The sequence below is a fragment of the Salvelinus sp. IW2-2015 genome, linkage group LG14, assembly GCF_002910315.2.
Source record: "Salvelinus sp. IW2-2015 linkage group LG14, ASM291031v2, whole genome shotgun sequence".
Taxonomy (NCBI): Eukaryota; Metazoa; Chordata; class Actinopteri; order Salmoniformes; family Salmonidae; genus Salvelinus; species Salvelinus sp. IW2-2015.
The window spans coordinates 33513727-33534647 of NC_036854.1; the positions used below are offsets into that span (position 1 = coordinate 33513727).

Genomic DNA, 20921 nt, shown 5'->3' on the forward strand with positions numbered 1-20921 from the left:
TGGTATTTCACCCAATAGGTATGACAGTGTGCACCCTCACTTAATCAGCGACCTAATGCAATTGGCTAAACTTGCTTGCTGCTGCGCACTCATTTGTCGATTGGCCCGTTCGCTTTTAGAGGAGTGGTTAGCGTTGACAACCCGGAAATGAAGAGTGCTTTCACATCTAGGTGACAAACGGTCGATTTCAAGCAAAACAATGGGTAAATATATATAAATATTTTTGTCATATGAAATACAATGCATTGCCAAGTTATATTAGCTGCATATTCCAATTACATTTAAACGGCAATCGATATATTTGCGCGAGATATATTGCAAACAGTGGGCAATGCATATGCTACTTCGTTGGAATGTATACTCATGTGCCATGTCTTCTGTGCTTTGATTTGCATTATGTACAGTTCAGTATCGATGAGCTGTGTCGCTTTCAAATACTATCTACTGCACACTATCAAAATGACAGTATGGCGGTCAAGCTGGGGTCTATTCACTAGGAACGAAACGGGGGACCTACCTGAATCTGTCCAATATAAACTATTGTTTTCGTTGAAAAACGCTACTCTTTGGACTAATGATTACATCCCTGGTGTGTATAAATTAGGTATCGCAATGGGAACCGTTTAAGAACCAAACGGAAGCAAATATAGGAAAGGGGAGGAACTTACCTGAATTTGWCCAATAGAATCTCTCGTTTCGACGCAAACCGTCTCCCATTTGGCGTAAACGGTTTCTGTTGCAAAACGTTTTGCAGCGGAGGAAAGGTTCTGCAACAATCGATGTAATTAATACAAACGTGTACTACATTTGTTTTCTAGAAATTCCAATGACGTGTTTCACTTTGACAGCAAGCTGCAGTTGTATCATGACTAGGGCTGGGAATTGCCAGGGACATCAAGATCCAGATATTATCAAGATACTTAGGTGTCGATAGGATGTGTATTGTGATTGGATTTTCAAAACATATTGTTCACCATATGCCTGCTGCAGAAAGACAAGAGAGCCATGAGAAAACGAGTTTTGATCAGTCGTGGAAATAAAAGTGCTSAAAACTAATTGGCTCCCTATTTAAAGAGAAGATGGAGAACACGCTATGAAGGAAAAATACTGGAGTTTTGGTGCAGGTATAGCCAACTAGCGGCAAAATAATATTGCGATATTGTCAAAAAGATATAATACGATATATATCGTCAAAAATAACAATATGTAACTGTATCAATTTTCCCCCTTCACTAATCATGACCTTAATACCYATTACTTGAATATCATAAGAACACCACTTGAATATCAAGATTAATCCAACCATATATATATATATATATACAGTACCAGTCAAAAGTTTGGACACACCTACTCATTCTAGGGTTTTTCTTTATTTTTACTATTTTCTACATTGTAGAATAATAGTGACGGCATCAAAACCATGAAATAACATGGAATCATGTAGTAAGCAAAAAAAGTGTTATTTTAAATTTGAGATTCTTCATGAGGTGGCCACCCTTTGCCTTGATGACATCTTTGCACTAGCTTGGCATTCTCTCAACCAGCTTCATGAGGTAGTCACCTGGAATGCATTTCAATTAACAGGTGTGCCTGTTAATTGTCAGTATTATGGCAAGAACAGCTCAAATAAGCAAAAAGAAATGACAGTCCATCATAAGTTTAAGGTCAATCAATCTGKAAAATTTCAAGAACTTTGAAAGYTTCTTCAAGTGCAGTTGCAAAAACCATCAAGCGCTATGATGAAACTGKCTCTCATGAGGACCGCCACAGGAAAGGAAGACCCAAAGTTACCTCTGCTGCAGAGGATGAGTTCATTAGTTACCAGCCTCAGAAATTGCAGCCCAAATAAATGCTCCACAGAGTTCAAGTAACAGACACATCTCAACTTCAACTGTTCAGAGGAGACTGTGAATCAGGCCTTCATGGTCAAATTGCTGCAAAGAAACCACTACTGAAGGACACCAATAAGAAGAAGAGACTTGCTTGGGCCAAGAAACACGAGCAATGGACATTAGACCGGTGGGAATCTGTCCTTTGGTCTGATGAGTCCAAATTTGCGATTTTTGGTTCCAACCGCTGAGTCTTTGTGAGATGCAAAGTAGGTGAACGGATGATTTCCGCATGTGTGGTTCCCACCGTGAAGCATGGAGGAGGAGGTGTGATGGTGTGGGGGTGCTTTGCTGGTGACACTGTCAGTGATTTATTTCAAATTCAAGGCACACTTAACCAGCATGGATACCACAGCATTTTGCAGCGATATGCCATCCCATCTGGTTTGCACTTAGTGGGACTATCATTTGTTTTTCAGCAGGACAATGACTCAACACACCTTCAGGCTGTGTAAGGGCTATTTGACCAAGAAGGAGAGTGATGGATTGCTGCATCAGATGACCTGGCCTCCACAATCACCTGACCTCAACCCAATTGAGATGGTTTGGGATAAGTTGGACCGCAGTGTCAAGGAAAAGCAGCCAACAAGTGCTCAGCATATGAGGGAACTCCTTCAAGACTGTTGAAAAGCATTCCAGGTGAAGCTGGTTGAGAGTGCCAAGAGTGTGCAAAGCTGTCATCAAGGTAAAGGGTGGCTACTTTTGAAGAATGTGACATATWAAATATTTTTGGTTACTACATGATTCCATGTGTGTTATTTCATAGTTTTGTTWTCATCACTATTATTCTACAATGTAGAAAATAGTAAAAATAAAGACAAACCCTTGAATGAGTAGGTGTGTCCAAACTTCTGACTGGTACTGTGTATATATAGTGAATACTGTATATAGGCTATATTATAAYAGGAATTATCCCCATAGGTATTAATTAGTGTACTGTACATTTGATTATTGCAGTAGGCTATACTGCCATTTCAGCCTGAAGCTTAACTCACTCCAGGCCAGTCTAAAAGCAGAGAGAGAGAAAGAGATGTCATTATTTCTGTACAGTAGGTGATTTTATTGATTTTCAAGAGGCCACTCACTCCATCCCTCCCCTCAATCATCGTCCTCTATTCTATTCATTTTTTTTTATTCCATCTCTCTTTTACAATTACTCTGTAGCTGGCCATTTTGCCTCGTGCCAACCTAATCCTCTGACTGATTATCACGTAATGCTCTTGCCTTATTATCAAAATGGAGGAGCTTTGCGTTTTTTGTTAAATGGCTGATATGTGTAGACTTTACGAATTAAGAACTAGGAATGAGTGTTGTTATCAAGAGAATCTAGAGCAGATGATTACACTGGATGAGAGAGAGAGAGAGAGAGAGAGAACACTTAGCATATTGAGTGGGTTTTTAAGGGAATCTGTGAAGTTAAACTGGGGTGTGATCTCAGCTAGAGGTCAAGAGGTCAGCTATAGATTTCTCTAACAGGCATTAACATGGACACAGCTTTGTCTGCTGCACTCATTTGAAAAAGCTCTCTACACTCAGGCCCTGTCCTCTAAAAGGGTTGTTCAGTAGGAATGTTTGTAATGAATCCAAAGTTCAAATGTCGGCAGGGGTAGTCGTCTGACAGACTGTGTTTGAACTTGGTTCGTCTAGCCTAAAAGCCTCAACACTGTTTGCCTGCTGAGCTAAAGCCTAGGCATTTGCTTGGGGAGCTAACGCAAGCCTTCAGGCCTCAGACGAGTTTAGGCTACTCATCACGCCAGCACGTTTCTGTGAAGTWTTTTTACTGTGATGAGTGACTGCTCCAGACATGAGCACATCTTTTAACAGCATTCTTTGTCCGCTTTAGAGAGAGAAAAAARCATTGCTTGGGTCTTCACAAGCCAGGGTCTGTCTGGCACTCTAGCATGTTAAGCATTCCATTTGCTCAATCGTTTTAATTGCTGTGTACAACTGATAAAACATGAGAACAAAAGTTTGCACATCATCGTTTGTCTTCTGTCCTGCATTAGTTGATCAAATATTCTTAACGCTACACATTTTATTTGCATGAGGTTAGGCCATGGCAGTTGCGCATTACTTCATCAGACACAACAAAAAATGTCTCATTCATTAACTGTTCTTGCTTCACCATTCAATGCACTTCCTTGGCCTCCTAAATGTTTCATGAGTTTTTAAGTTGTTTTCCTGCAAACCCTGCTGTACTTATTACTCATACAAGCTTTGTATCTTCCACCTTTGTACTCACAAAATCAATTAATTCTCCTAAATAATTTATGTTCTGAGCAAACCAGATTAAGCAGAGCACAAATCTTTGTGTCAGGCAGAAGTTATATTTTTTTCAGGCATTAACTAGGCCCCCCTCGCCCTCTGGCTCTCTATGGTGTTAGGTAGAGGGTTGCAAAATTCATTAAACTTTCAATAAATTCCCTGGTTTTCCCAAATTCCCGGAATCAGGAGGGAATAAGCAGGAAATCCGGGATCCTCCAACCAGGATTTCTGGAAATCCGGGGAATTTRYTGAAAGTTCCAACCCTAGTCAGTTTGCAACCCTAGTCTTAGGTGAGTAGGGGAGTCCTGATTAAGCATTTGAGTGCAACACACACACAACAAGAGAGAGAGGGAGCCAGGGTCTAGGACCACTCTGTGCATTTACACGCATCCATTTTTTATGAAACAGACTCATAACAATTAGTCCTCTTACCGCCTGGCTAATCTTAGCATACCTGTAATGGCCATGACATCACTTTTTAAAAGTTCCAAAACTGACATTCTCATTAATTTTCATTGAGAAAACATTAGTAGGCCTAGCACTCTGGCCAGAGAGAGAAGAGCAATAAAGAGAGGAATAAAAGAGGTTTGAGTGCTTAGAATGGAGGGTTACATTCTCCAGACCTTTTACACAAATTCATTTACATGAGAGGAGAAATGTAGGGTGAGAGCTAAAGGAATATTCCACACAGTAGATGAGCCAATTGTAACAGTTTATATTTTAGTTCACAGAATGTAGGCTAACAAGCAAAGCTAACTGCCTTGGTATTTGTGTACGAGAGTCTAAGCCAGGAGTTTGATGCATAATAAATTGCTTATATACAAAGCCAGGCATACATATATTAGACATTTTATATCTGAAGGAGGCAATAATATAATTGTCTCAGTGATCAGAAAAATATAGGGATAATATCACTATTATGTGTCCTGTCCTTTGGGGATCAAGACACCCACCCCCGTTCCCTCTCTATCTCTTGTCCTAAAGGTGCCATCCCTGGCACTATGTCTAAACTGAAGGTCAAGATGACAGTCTAGCCACCCTCCCAAATTCCCTTGATTCCTTATAGCCTTGATTCGAGCTGAGCTGCTATGTTCGCTTCAGGAATGTTCTGTCCTGTCCAGTTGTGACAGCCAGACAGACTCAAGGTCAGGGTGTTGTCGTTGAGCAGTTTGTGCTTATCTGTTTTCACTCTGGTATTTTCTGTTCTTTTTTTCCCTATCCCTTTTTCCATCAGTAGATCGTAGCCGACAGGATGCTGCCTAGGGGTGGGGGTGACAGTTGATATGCCGCAATCTTATCTGTCACTCATTCGTCACTTTGCGCCAGTTGTCATAAGCCCTGATTTGAGCAGCAGACTACAGCTTGGATGCCGCCGAGCGCTCATGTTTTTATCCTATTATTTGTCATGGTGCAGGAGTGGTGTTTGCTCCATATTAACCCTTTGTGCTAGCGTTGTTGTTGTGGCAGTATATCCATATGTTGTGTATTGACATTGTCCTAGTAATGATTCATTTGGCCTCAGACTTCCCTAAATCTGTAAATATCCCCAAAATGCTGTTTGAAGCAATGTTAAATATAGAATTTAAACATCATTACATTTACCCCATGAAATGTGTAGGCTTCTAGCTTTTTACTTGTTTTGTATTGATTTCAGAACTAGGCCTATAGTAGATAACTTTAGGCAATAACCCACACTCAGTCAGTCAGTCAGTCCTCTCTCTCTCTCTCTCTCTCTCACTCTACTCACTCACCAGCTCCAGGAGAGGGCATTCTCCCTGTGTTGATCCATTATGAAGTCGATGGCTCCTGTTCAATGCTTGAACATAATCTTTGTGTGTGTGTGTGTTTGCTCTTTCGTGCCTCTGTAAGTGTATGTCCTTTATTTACAATAGGCCTAACCACTGCCCATTGATCGGTGACTTCTGACCATTACATAAGAGCCATAGATTTCCAGTTCTGTGGTGAAAGCCCTGTAAATTTCACTACTTCATTTTTATAGGCAGAGAGTATTGACTGAAGTGTGGGGCTGTTATGTATTTGGCATATAGCTGAGAGTCTGAGGGTAGCTGTCAATAGTAATCCTGCTATTGATGTGTGTGTGTGTGTGTGTGTCTAGAAGATGTTACAGTGGCCTGACTCTAACATCTCTCTCATCCTCTTACATCATAATTACATTAATATTGACAAGCCCCTGACAATAGCCACAGTACTATTGATAGCCGGCTGTCAATACTGTGTTCCCAAATAAAACATTTTCATTCATAACTTGTCAACTGCTCAATAACAGCGTTGAAGGGAGTACCAGGCCAGGGGATTCTCCCAAGAGGGAGGGAAGGAGGAAGGGATGGAGAGAGGGGGATATTTCCACACTTGGCACTGTGAGGCTATATGGCGCTGTGGACCGGTGGATTATCTACGTATGCCCCTGCCTGCCTACCTGATTGACACACACACACACACATGCAGGCATGCACATACGCCCACACTGAGGCAGTGCATACGCCCACACTGAGGCAGTGCATACGCCCACACTGAGGCAGTGCATACGCCCACACTGAGGCAGTGCATCGCCACACTGAGGCAGTGCATACGCCCACACTGAGGCAGTGCATACGCCCACACTGAGGCAGTGCATACGCCCACACTGAGGCAGTGCATACAAACGTGAGGCTACTACTTCATTTGTTTCTCAGTAAAGCTTTGAGATAATTCTAATGAAAAGCACTTATACAAATTAAATGTATTATTATTTACCAAGGACCAATTATGCTTAGCTATGTCACCTAAATGATGTGACATAACAAATTAGGTTATATATTAGAATCTTTATGTAATTATTTGATATTCACCTACTTATTTTCTTGTAAGTTTTAGGCTACTTTATAAATTAAATTCCAATTCAAACTTCGTATAATAGACATTGTATGCTGCACTCGTAAATAGTGTCATGAATTAAATTAAACTTGAATGACTTATTTCCTTTAAAATGTCACCCATTTCATTCATTTCTAAATGTAACTGGGTGGTACTGTATCATCTGAAGTCTATTGAAACATCATGAATGCAGGATGTTCTTATGGACCAAAATAAACTCTAAGCACCGCAGTGCTGCTTATTAGAATGTAACTCGGTCTAAATGTCACAACTGACCCCTTCAGTCAAAGCTGCCATATTTCCATTCCAGAGCTGAAATCTCTTAAAGCCACGTAACAAATCCTGTTCACCACAGCACAAAGGTCTCTCTCTCTCTCTTTCTCTCCTTCGGCCTTTCATTTCTAAACCATTTCATTTGGATGGGGAGAGATAAACCAAGGACGATACAAACATGGACTCACACAGACACACTCAGTGAGGAGTCATCCAGACGTCACAGTGGTGGGATCTCATCTAGAGTACACCGGGGAGTGAAGTAGTTCCATATTGGCAGATGGTTACGGTGTAGCCAAGACTGCGCCATTAGGCTAATCCCTGTTGATGTGATTCTTCCGCACACCCCTATCTGGGCTAAGACCGTGTGTGTGTGTGTGACCGTGTGCATCTTAAGACCCCATGTGCCTCCGCATTGCAACGCTCAAAGGCCACATTTAGGATGGGTTTTACATGTGAAAAGTGATTTCAGATCCACTATAAAAATGCAAAATAGGATGGACTTCTCATCTTAAAGGAGAATTTAGCTTTTTTACAACCAAATCTACATTTTTAATGTAAATGGCATGTTATAGAAGGGTCCAGACACTTTTTTGTTGTTGCAATTTCACTTGTTTTTGAGAAACCCACCCCCCCCCCCAACCAGTGATTTAAATCCTCATCCTCGTTGTGGCAGTAAAGGGGCTCTGAAAAAAGCATGAGCAAAGGATCCAAAAACACACAAATACGTCCTCTTAGAAACTGAAACGCTGTCAGTATAGTGATGTAGGTCTTTACATGTTATACACATGAAATTGTCATTCCGAACTTTATCTGCAATGTTGTATTCCATTTTGTTGTGACTCGAGCTGAGGCATGCAAATTTCCTTAGACATTTCCTCTGTCCAGTGTCTGTGTTCTTTTGCCCATCTTAATCTTTTCTTTTTATTGGCCAGTCTGAGATATGGCTTTTTCTTTGCAACTCTGCCTAGAGTTGGCCAGCATCCCGGAGTCGCCTCTTCACTGTTGACGTTGAGACTAGAGGTCGACCGATTTATGATTTTTCAACGCCGATACCGATTATTGGAGGACCAAAAAAAGACGATACCGATTAATCGGACGATTTTTATTTATTTGTAATAATGACAATTACAACAATACTGAATGRACACTTATTTTAACTTAATATAATACATTAATAAAATCCATTTAGCCTCAAATAAATAATGAAACATGTTCAATTTGGTTTAAATAATGTAAAAACAAAGTATTGGAGAAGAAAGTAAAAGTGCAATATGTGCCATGTAAATGGTCAATGGTCTTGGTTTTCCAAGATGGCGTAGCAGTGTAGACGTGTTTGTTTCGTCCTCTCGTGTACGTTTGTATGTTTCGTATTTCTTGTATATATATATTTTTTTTAAATCTATCTCTTTTCGATTTTTTATTCGATTATACCTTCCGGTAACCTACCTCACCCAATGTGATACGGAATCGCTATTATTTTTTAAATTTGGAACACATTCAAGAACCCCCAGTAGCTAATCAGCTACAAGCTATTTAGTCATTTTTAGCCGCTGCTAGCAGCTTTTACCTTCTGCACAGACACCAGCCCTGTTMTTAGCCTGGATATTACTCWCCAATTTACCAGCATCGGACTGTCTCTCCACAACAACGCCGGATTCCTGCCGTAATCCCTGAGCCACTACTTCTGATCCTCACAGCTAGCTTGCAGCTAACGCCACTGCCACGAAGCTAGCACCAGCTAGCAAACACAATTCTACAATACCTCTTTCGCCATCGCCATCCGGCTTGGATTCTCTGTCGACACGACCACGTCTGGTCTGCAGACGAATACCCCATCCGCTGTGCCCTCAACCGGCCTCTGTCTGAGCAGACCCCCTCCGTCTGAGCAGACCACCCCCCGGGCTACTAACTTTAAACGCCGCGTGCTAGCGTAGTGGCGGCTTCCCTGCTCCATCTACGGCTGCCCCCTAGACACTATGATCACTTGGCTACATAGCTGATGCCTGCCGGACTGTCCATTAATTCACGGTACTCCATTCTGTTTATTTGTGTTTTATCTGTCGGCTCTGTGTTTTAACTCAGGCTCTGTGTGTAGTTAATCCGACCCTCTCTGCCTAGTCGTCGCCATTTTTACCTGCTGTTGCTGTGTTAGCTGACTAGCCTGCCTGTTCATCTCTCAATCACCCTGCCCTTGACTTCTTTAAGCTAGCTCCTCCCCCATCAAGCCTGCAATCACTTTATGCCTTACTGTATGTCTCTCTCAAATACAATATGCCTTGTATACTGTTGTTCAGGCTAGTTATCATTGTTTTGGTTTGCAATGACCCCGTAGTTCCACTCTCCGTACCTCTGATACCTCCTTGTCCCACCTCCCACACATGCGTGACCTCACCCATTGAGACCAGCATGTCCAGGTACAACCTCTCTTATCATCACCCAGTGCCTGGGCTTGCCTCCGCTGTATCCGTGCCCCACCATACCCCTGTCTGCACATTATGCCCGAAATCTATTCTACCACGCCCTTAAATCTGCTCCTTTTATTCCTGACCAGTTTTTATAGCCTTTGCCCGCACCCTCATCCTACTACTCCTCTGTTCCTCGGTGATGTGGAGGTAAACCCAGGCCCTGCAAGTCTCCAGGCACCCTCATTTGTTGACTTTGTGATCGAAAAAGCCTTGCCTCATGCATGTCAACATCAGAAGCCTCCCCCTAAGTTTGTCTTACTCACCGCTTTAGCACACTCTGCCAACCCTGATGTCCTTGCCGTGTCTGAATCCTGGCTTAGGAAGGCCACCAAAAATTTGAGATTGCCATACCCAACTATAACACTTTCCGTCAAGATAGAACTGCCAAAGGGGGAGGAGTTAGCCTGCAAAGTTCTGTCATACTTTCTATGCCCAAACAGTTCGAACTCTCTAATTTTAAAAATTAATCTCTCCAGAAATAAGTCTCTCACTGTTGCCGCCTGCTACCGACCCCCCTCAGCTACCAGCTGTGCCCTGGACACCATCTGTGAATTGATCGCTCCCCATCTAGCTTCAGAGTTTGTTCTGTTAGGTGACCTAAAACTGGGATATGCTTAACACCCGCCGCAGTCCTACAATCTAAGCTAGATGCCCTCAATCTCACACAAATCATCAAGGAACCCACCAGGTTAAAACCCTAAATCCGTAAACATGGGCACCCTAATAAGACATTATCCTGCCCAACTTGCCCTCCAATATACACCTCTGCTGTCTTCAATCAAGTCTCAGCGATCACTGCTTATTGCCTGTATCCGCTACGGTCGCGGTCAAAGCGCCACCCCTCATCACTGTCAAACGCTCCCTAAACTTCTGCTAGCAGGCCTTTCTAACGACCTGGCCCGGGTACCCTGGAAGGATATTGACCTCATCCCGTCAGTTGAGGATGCCTGGTTTCTTTAAAAGTTACTTCCTCACCATATTAGACAAGATATGCCGTTCAAAAATGCAGAACTAAGAACAGATATGCCCTGTTCACTCCCAGACCTGACTGCCCTCGACCAGCACAAAAACATCCTGTGGCGAACTGCAATAGCATCGAAGGCCCCCGCGATATGCACTGTTCAGGGAAGTCAGGAACCAATACACGCAGTCAGTCAGGAAGCAAAGGCCAGCTTTTTCAAGCAGAAATTTGCATCCTGTAGCTCTAACTCCAAAAAGTTCTGGGATACTGTAAAGTCCATGGGGAACAAAGCACCTCCTCCCAGCGCCACACTGACAACTGGGCTAGGTTAACACGGTCACACTACCGATAAATCCGTAAACGAAAACTTCAACAAGCATTTTCTCAACGGCTGCCAATGCCTTCCCTGGAACGACTCAACCTTGGCCACAGCTGCACTAACTCGCACCAAGCACTCCCCAGCGTTCTACTTTACCCAATCCAGATAGCGATGTTCTGAAAGAGCTGGAAAACCTGGGACCCATACAAATCAGCTGGGCTTGACAATCGGACCCCCCTATTTCTGAAACTGTCGCCGCCATTGTCGCACCCCCTATTACCAGCCTGTTCAACCTCTCCTTCGTAATCATCTGAGATCCCCAAGGATTGGAAAAGCTGCGCGGTCATCACCACTCTTCAAAGGGGGCACCCTGGACCCAAACTGTTACAGACCTATATCCATCCTGCCTGCCTATCTAAGGTCTTCGACCAGCAGTCAACAAACAGATCACCTACATCACTCGAATCCCACCGTACCTTCTCCGCTGTGCAATCCGGTTTCCGAGCCGCGGTCAGGGTGCACCTTCAGCCACGCTCAAGGTACTAAAGCTATATCATAAACCGCCATCGATAAAAGACAGTACTGTTGCAGCCGTCTTCATCGACCTGGCCAAGGCTTTCGACTTCTGTCAAATCACCTATTATATTGAGCAGACTCAGTAGCCTCGGTTTTTTCTAAATGACTGCCTTGCCTGGGTTCACCAAACTACTTTGCAGACAGAGTTCAGTGTGTCAAATCGGAGGCATGCTCTCCGGTCCTCTGCAGTCTCTATGGGGTACCTCAGGGTTATATTCTCGGGCCGACTCTTTTCTCTGTATATATCAATGATGTTGCTCTTGCTGGCGGCGATTCCTGATCCACCTTCTACGCAACACGATTCTGTATACTTCTGCCCTTCCTTGGACACTGTGTTAACTACTTCCAAACGAGCTTCATGCCAATAACACACTCCTCCGTGGCCTCCCAACTGCTTCTTAAACGCTAGTAAAACCAAATGCATGCTTTTCAACGGTCGCTGCCTGCACCCGCACGCCGACTAGCATCACCACCCTGGATGGTTCGACCTAGAATATGTGGACATCTATAAGTACCTAGGTGTCTGGCTAGACTGCAACTCTCCTTCCAGACTCATATCAAACATCTCCAATCCAAAATCAAATCTAGAGTCGGCTTTCTATTTCGCAACAAAGCCTCCTTCACTCACGCCGCCAAACTTACCCTAGTAAAACTGACTATCCTACCGATCCTCGACTTCGGCGATGTCATCTACAAATAGCTTCCAATACTCTACTCAGCAAACTGGATGCAGTTTATCACAGTGCCATCCGTTTTGTTACTAACGCACCTTATATGACCACCACTGCGACCTGTATGCCCTAGTCGGCTGGCCCTCGCTACATGTTCGTCGTCAGCCCCACTGGCTCCAGGTCATCTACAAGGCTATGCTAGGTAAAGTGCCGCCTTATCTCAGTTCACTGGTCACGATGGCCACACCCACCCGTAGCACGTGCTCCAGCAGGTGTATCTCACTGATCATCCTAAAGCCAAAACCTTATTTGGACGCCTTTCCTTCCAGTTCTCTGCTGCCTGCGACTGGAACGAATTGCAAAAATCTCTGAAGTTGGAGCTTTTATCTCCCTCAACAACTTTAAACATCTGCTATCCGAGCAGCTAACCGATCGCTGCAGCTGTACATAGTCCATCGGTATATAGCCCACCCAATTTACCTACCTCACCCCCCATACTGCTTTTATTTATTTACTTTTCTGCTCTTTTGCACACCAGTATCTCTACTTGCACATGATCATCTGATGATTTATCACTCCAGTGTTAATCTGCTAAATTGTAATTATTCGATTTATTGCCTACCTCCTCATGCCTTTTGCACACATTGTATATAGATTCTCTTTTTTCTACCATGTTATTGACTTGTTTATTGTTTACTCCATGTGTAACTCTGTGTTGTTGTCTGTTCACACTGCTATGCTTTATCTTGGCCAGGTCGCAGTTGCAAATGAGAACTTGTTCTCAACTAGCCTACCTGGTTAAATAAAGGTAAAATAAAAATTAAAAAAGCTAACGTTTAAGTTCCTTGCTCAGAACATGAGAACATATGAAAGCTGGTGGTTCCTTTTTAACATGATTCTTCAATATTCCCAGGTAAGAAGTTTTAGGTTGTAGTTATTATAGGAATCATAGGACTATTTCTCTCTATACGATTTGTATTTCATATACCTTTGACTATTGGATGTTCTTATAGGCACTTTAGTATCGCACGAAAGTGCTGTTTGAATGAATGCTTACGAGCCTGCTGCTGCCTACCATCGCTCAGTCAGACTGCTCTATCAAATCATAGACTTAATTATAACATAATAACACACAGAAATACGAGCCTTTGGTCATTAAAATGGTCGAATCCGGAAACTATCATTTCGAAAACAAAACGTTTATTCTTTCAGTGAAATACGGAACCGTTCCGTATTTTATCTAACGGATGGCATCCCTAAGTCTAAATATTGCTGTTACATTGTACAACCTTCAATGTTATGTCATAATTATGTACAATTCTGGCAAATTAATTATGGCCTTTGTTAGGAATAAATGGACTTCACACAGTTCGCAATGAGCACAAACTGCTGCATATACCCTGACTGCTTGCATGGAACGCAAGAGAAGTGACACAATTTCCCTAATTATAAGAAATTCATGTTAGCAGGCAATATTAACTAAATATGCAGGTTTAAAAAGATATACTTGTGTATTGATTTTAAAGAAAGGCATTGTTGTTTATGGTTAGGTACATTGGTGCAATGACGGTGCTTTTTTCGCAAATGCGCTTGTTAAATCATCACCATTTGTCGAAGTAGGCGCATCGATTATATGCAACGCAGGACACGCTAGATAAACTAGTAATATCATCAACCATTTGTAGTTAACTAGTGATTATGTTAAGATTGATTGATTGTTTTTATAAGATAAGTTTAATGCTAGCTAGCAACTTACCTTGGCTTCTTGCTGCCCTCGCGTAACAGGTAGTCAGCCTGCCACGCAGGCTCCTCGTGGAGTGCAATGTAAGGCAGGTGGTTAGAGCGTTGGACTAGTAACCGGAAGATTGCAAAAACGAATCTCCGAGCTGACAAGGTAAAAATCTGTTGTTCTGCCCCTGAACAAGGCAGTTAACCCACCGTTCCTAGGCCGTCATTGAAAATAAGAATGTGTCCTTCACTAAATTGCCTAGTAAAATAACGGTGATAAAAAATAAAAATAAATCGTCAAATCGGTGTCCAAAAATACCGATTACCGATTGTTATGAAAACTTGAAATCGGTCCTAATTAATCGGCCATTCCGATTAATTGGTCGACCTCTAATTGAGACKGGTGTTTTGCGGGTACTATTTAATGAAGCTGCCAGTTGAGGACATGTGAGGCGTCTGTTTCTAAAACTAGACAATCTAATATACTTGTCCTCTTGCTCAGTTGTGCACCGGGGCCTCCCACTCCTATTCTGGTTAGAGACAGGTTGCGCTGTTCTGTGAAGGGAATAGTACACAGTGTTGTACCAGATCTTCAGTTTCTTGGCAGTTTCTCGCATGGAATAGCCTTCATTTCTCATAACAAGAATAGACTGACGAGTTTCAGAAGATAGAACTTTATTTCTGGACATTTTGAGCCTGTAATAGAACCCACAAATGCTGAAGCTCCAAATACCCAACTAGTCTAAAGAAGGCCAGTTTTATTGCTTCTTTAATCAGAACAACAGTTTTCAGCTGTGCTAACATAATTACAAAAGGGTTTTCTAATGATCAATTAGCCTTTTAAAATGATACACTTGGATTAGCTAACACAACGTGCCATTGAAACACAGGAGTGATGGTTGCTGTTAATGGGCCTCTACGCCTGTGTAGATATTCCATAAACAATATGCCGTTTCCAGCTACAGTAGTCATTTACAACATTAACAATATCTACACTATTTCTGATCAATTTGATGTTATTTTAATGGACAAAAAATTTGCTTTTCTTTCAAAAACAAGGACATTTCTAAGTGACCCCAAACTTCTGAACTGTAGTGTATGTATCTATGTATGTACAATTGTCTCCAACCTTTTCTAGCATGAGTTACTTAAAAAACAAATAATATGTTGTGATATACAGTTGAAGTCGGAGGTTAACATACACCTTAGCCAAATACATTTAAACTCAGTTTTTCACAATTCCTGACATTTAATCCTAGTAAAAATTCCCTAAATTCCCTAAAAATTTCCTTTTTTTAAAGAATGTGAAATGTCAGAGTAATAGAGTGATTTATTTCTGCTTTTATTTCTTTCATCACATTCCCAGTGGGTCAGAAGTTTACATACACTCAATTAGTATTTGGTAGCATTGGCTTTAAATTGTTTAACACGTTTCAGGTAGCCTTCCACAAGCATCCCACAATAAATTGGGGGAATTTTGGCCCATTCCTCCTGATAGAGCTTGTGTAACGGAGTCAGGTTTGTAGGCCTCCTTGCTTGCACACGCTTTTTCAGTTCTGCCCACAAATTTTCCAACAATTGTTGGAAAAAGGACTTGTGTCATGCACAAAGTAGATGTCCTAACCGACTTGCCAAAACTATAGTTTGTTAACAAGAAATTTGTGGACTGGTTGAAAAACGACCTAAGTGTATGTAAACTTCCGACTTCAGATGTATGTATGTGTTATTGTACTGCTCTAGGGATGTAAGTATTGTTTGGATAACCTTATTTACTGTTATGTGTTCATTTAGAATTTTTTATGGAATTGTTTTTCACTCTTTATGCAATGTAGAGAACACCGGAAGAACAATGATAATTKAATTACCATAGTGAATTATTGTAATGGTTGTTTGTGCCAATTAATCCCATAAAGGATGGGTTGCCAATTGGCGATCTGACACATATATAAAATGTAATTAATTCATATAGAATCTATGCCAAGGTGCAATGAAKCTGTTCTGGCGCCATGTGGTGGCCCAACGCCTTATTAAGACACATTATGTTTGTGTTTCCTTCATTTTGGCAATTACCTGTAGCAGCAGGCTACACAGAGAATGGAATAGCTGGATAGGGGAAATGTCTCAAGTCACACAAAATGGAATACAACATTCCAGTTAAAGTTTGAAATGACACAATTTCATGTGTACAACTTCTAAAGACCTACGTCACTATAATGACTGCGTTTCAGTTTCTAAAAGGATGTATTTGGGTGTTTTTGGAACCTTTTTTAGAAGCCCTGTACTACACAACGAGGATGAGGAAATGAATCGCTGGTTGCGTTAAGTTTCTTAAAAACAAGTGAAATCTGGACCTTTCTATAACATGCCATTTACRAACAAAATTATTTGGTTGTAAAAAAGCAAACTTCTCCTTTTGAGATTTTGGCAATGCAGACCTTTATCTACTGTACTTCCTCAGTCAGATGAAATCAGGGATACCTTTTTTATGTCTCTTGTTTGAAGGAAGTTGCTGGCTAGCGTTAGTGCAAAGACTGGACGTCTATATGACAGCTAGAATGCCAGCTGTTCCTGTAGACATCGTCATTGCACTAAGATTGCACTTAGCATTGGCTCACAAAACTACCTCTAACTTCCTTCATTCTGGATGCAGAGACATTCAAATGGTGTCCACGAGTTCATCTGACTCAAGGGAAGTACATAAAGGGCTTCATTGCCAAAATGTCAAAGTATCCCTTTACATCTGGTCCTCTCAAGGTTTCGTCCTTCCAAGACAGTTTATTCTTGCCAAAAGAGTCTTTCTTTGGGGATTAGGCCTATGTTGCTGTGGAGCACCTTTGATACATCCTTGTATTGCATACTGTATGTATGTGATGTAGCCTACAAGTATAATTTTTGATTTTCTTCTTTTCCAGCTTCTACCAGAGGAGCCCATCCCCCACCAGAGGGAGGTTCAGGTCCAGACCCTCAGACTCCTGTCTTGAGGATCAACCAGCTGGATGCCTTTGAGCTGGACTCTGCTCTGGACCAGCTGGTGTGGAACCAGTTCTCCCAGTGCTTCCAACACTTCCGCCCAGGCCTGCTCACCCCCGTGGAGCCTGAACTCAAGGCCCTGCTCCAGCTCCTTCTCTGGAGGTTCACAGTCTACCCCAACAGTGCTACGGTGGGCCAGTCTATGATGAACCTCTGTTACCACAACACGCTGTCACTATCCCAGTGCTACAGGGCCCTGAGCAGGAGACAGAGGCTGGGCCTGGCCCTGCTGACAGTCGGCCCCCGCTGGCTGACGGAGCGATCCCACAGCTTGCTCCTCTCCCTGGGGTTGGGGCTGGGCGGCAGTCCCCCGGCTGATGGAGGTCTGCGTCTGGGACTGCGTCGAGTTCTTTCTCTTATCACCGGCCTTACCCAGGTAGGGTCATAAAGTAAAGTTCTGAGTTTTGATTGGCTAGCTTAGCGTTTTCCATACTTTGTCCTCGGGACCCCAAGGCATGCACGTTTTGCTTTTTGCCCTAACGCTACACAGCTGATTCAATCAAATCAAAATCAAAGCTTGATGATTAATTGATTATTTGAATCGGCTGTGTAGTGCTAGGGTAAAAAGCAAAACGTGCAGCCCTTGGGGTCCTGAGGACTGAGTTTGGGAAACCCTGGGCTAGCTGTTACTCATGCCGCTGATATCTCCCCAGGTAGCCAATCTGATCAACTTCCTGGTGTTCCTGAGGAAGGGGCGCCACCCATCTCTGACAGAAAGGATCCTGGGTATCCGTGCGGTGTTCACTAAGCCCCAGACGGTCCGGGATGCAGCCTTCCAGTACATGAATAGAGAGCTGCTGTGGCACGGCTTCGCTGAGTTCCTCATCTTCCTCCTCCCTCTAGTCAACATGAGGAAGATCAAGACAACCATGTATTCACTGCTCTACCCCCTAGGAGTGGGTGAGGGAGTGGAGGTGGGGGTGAGAGAGGGCTCAGCGGTGTGGAAGGAGTGTGGTCTGTGTGGGGAGTGGCCTACCATGCCTCACATGGTAGGTTGTGGTCATGTGTTCTGTTACTACTGCGTCAAGAGTCACTCCATCGCCGATGCCTACCTGACATGTCCTAAGTGTGGCGTGGAAGTCGGGGAGGCAAAGTCTGTCAAACTGCAGGTCGAGATGACTGACGTCCACGCTAGCTGATAACGTCACATCCAGTCACGGGAACACACACAACACGTGTTTACTTGTAAAGTGAGCTTTTGGTGACACTCAAGGTCACAGTGAATGGACTTCAATACACAGTGTCTACAGAAAAATTGACATTTACACATGCACACACACACACACAAACACGGACAGACATTCAGAAATACACACACACAAAGGKTCTCAGAGGGACCCTTTAACTGAGCAAAGTTTCTTTGCTTAAGATACTCTGGGTGACGATGGAAGATGCACTGGAAAGACAAGATGATGATGAGTGAGATTCAGTCTGTTGTATGAACAGACAGGGCCTGTCTGCCCATGTATAATGTATGTGAGCACACACACACTGACCATCCTGCTCCTGTTGCCCTTCCATTCCTACTGTTAGACTTTGGACTGGCCTGTTTGTTCACACAGCTCTGAGTGACTGTTGGAGAAACACAGAGCATATATTTGATGAAGAAATGTGTTGATTCTGCCCCAAATTGGCCTTGTGCTGCTCTGTTCTGTTCAAATGGGAATATTTGTTCTGATGAAAAATGCAAAAACATGACTGACGGGACTAATAAATAATGGATGATTTTCTGTTGCTCATCACCGCTAACGAAATTTGCATCTGTTTGTATTTGTGCCTAAATCCTGTTCATTAAAATGTAGTCAATTTAATTAATACCCAAATAATGACCCCATTTAATGGGTGTTTCTTGTTTTAAAGTGAAGAGAGAAATTTAGGAAAGTTATAACATACACGCTTCTCCCCATCTCTCCTCTTCCCATCTCTCCTCTCCCTCTGGTCTCTCCATCTTTCCCCATCTCTCCTCTCCCTCTGCTCTCTCTCCCTCTGCTCTCTCTCCCTCTGGTCTCTCTCTTCCCATCTCTCCTCTTACCATCTCTCCTCTCCCTCTGCTCTCTCTCCTCTTCCCATCTCTCCTCTCCCTCTGGTCTCTCCTTCTCTCCATCTTTCCCCATGCTCTCTTCCCATCTGCTCTCTCTCCTTCTCTCTCTCCATCTTTCCCCATGCTCTCTTCCCATATGCTCTCTCTCCATCTTTCCCTATGCCCTCTTCCCATCTCTGCTCTCTCTCTGTCTCTCCTCTCCCTCTGCTCTCTCTCCATCTCTCCTTCTCTTCCCATCTCTCCCTCTGCTCTCTCTCCATCTTTCCCTATGCTCTCTCTCCATCTCTCCCTCTGCTCTCTCTCCATCTCTCCTTATCCCCTTTCACACTGCTGAAACATGCAAAAGATCAAGGGGCAGCCAGGGGCTCAGATTGGAGACACACTTATACACTCTCTCTCTCTCTCTCTGTCTCTCTCTGTCTCTCTCACATACACTCAGTAATCTCGGCGGGCCTCTCCCTATAAGTCAGGCTGTGAACTGTAGTGAACCTCTGGCAGCCTCTTGGTTCCTTGCAGGCGAATCACTGCCTAATCCCTGTAATGACTGCAAAGATGCTTATTTATGCTGGAGTTAACCTCCTCCAATGAGCCCAGCCCCGGGCCAAACGTAGCCCTGCCCAGTGAGGCCTTCTCTGGGCTGGCGGAGAGCAGAGACCCCCCTCCTCTGGATGATCACTGGAGCTTAATTGCTGATTGTGGAGGCAATCAATCAGGACTATAGGAGAGATGGGTTTGGTCAGGCTGGTTCTCTCACACACAGACACATACACAGACACACACACACATACACACAGACACATACACACATACACATACACACAGACACATACACACAGACACATACACACAGACACATACACATACACACAGACACATACACTACTGACGGCTTAGTTTCTTTTGAGGCCTGTTTGGTTTGGTCTAGCTTACACAAACTCGCTAATACACACAAACACACTCATCCTGACTGGTTCACTTCTGAAGGGGTTGATGAAATTAGTTTGACACAAAGAAAATATTTGGTGTTTCTTGGCTTGAGGGCTTTTGCTCATGAGATCAATACACAGGGATTCTACAGTATTTACTGATGATGTTCATGTTAATTATTCAAATGCCTAACCACCATGCTTTTTATGCTGCCTCTGATTCTGTATGTTGGGGCGTTTATGAGCATGCGCGCATGTGCCTGTGTCTGTTCATGCGTCAAATAGGCCTACCTGTCCTTGGATGATTTTAATGAATTAAAATATACTGTACAAAAATATAAACGGAACATGCAAAGTGTTGGTCCCATGTTTCATGAGCTGAAATATAAGTTCGCAGAAATTGTGAACACATTTGTTGACATCCCTGTTAGTGAGCATTTCTCCTTTGCCGACATAATCCACCCACCTGACAGGTGTGGCATATCAAGAAGCTGATTAAACAGCATGATCATTACACAGGTGCACCTTGTGCTGGGGACAATAAAAGGTCATGCTGAAATGTGCAGTTTTATCACACGACATAATGCCACAGATGTGTCAAGTTTTGAGGGAGTGTGTAATTGGCAATGCTAACTGCAGGAATGTCCACCAGAGCTGTTGCCAGAGAATTGAATGTTCAGTTTTCTACCATAAGCCACCCCAACGTAGTTTTTGAGAATTTAGCACTATGTCCAACCGGCATCACAACTGCAGACCATGGTGTCAGGTGGGCCAGCAGTTTGCTGATGTCAAAGTTGTGAACAGAGTGCCCGATGGTGGCGGTGGGGTTATGGTATGGGCAGGCATAAGCTACAGACAACAAACACAATTGCATTTTATCTATGGCAATTTGAATGC

At 43.1% G+C, this 20921-nt stretch overlaps 1 protein-coding gene across 1 annotated transcript; it reads left to right on the forward strand.

The window, feature by feature from the left end:
- Window positions 1–118: 118 nt before the first annotated feature.
- On the forward strand, window positions 119–20371 carry pex2 (peroxisomal biogenesis factor 2). Its single transcript, XM_024000077.2, has 3 exons — window positions 119–203; window positions 16940–17433; window positions 17711–20371. The coding sequence occupies exons 1-3, from the start codon at window positions 200–202 to the stop codon at window positions 18194–18196; spliced, it is 984 nt and encodes a 327-aa protein (XP_023855845.1). The 5' UTR covers window positions 119–199; the 3' UTR covers window positions 18197–20371.
- Window positions 20372–20921: the final 550 nt, after the last annotated feature.

Excerpts from the sequence above, each read along its gene's own strand:
- pex2 (XM_024000077.2), top strand. Across the intron at positions 17,434-17,710 it reads TTATCACCGGCCTTACCCAG|GTAGCCAATCTGATCAACTT; the intron begins GTAGGGTCATAA and ends ATATCTCCCCAG.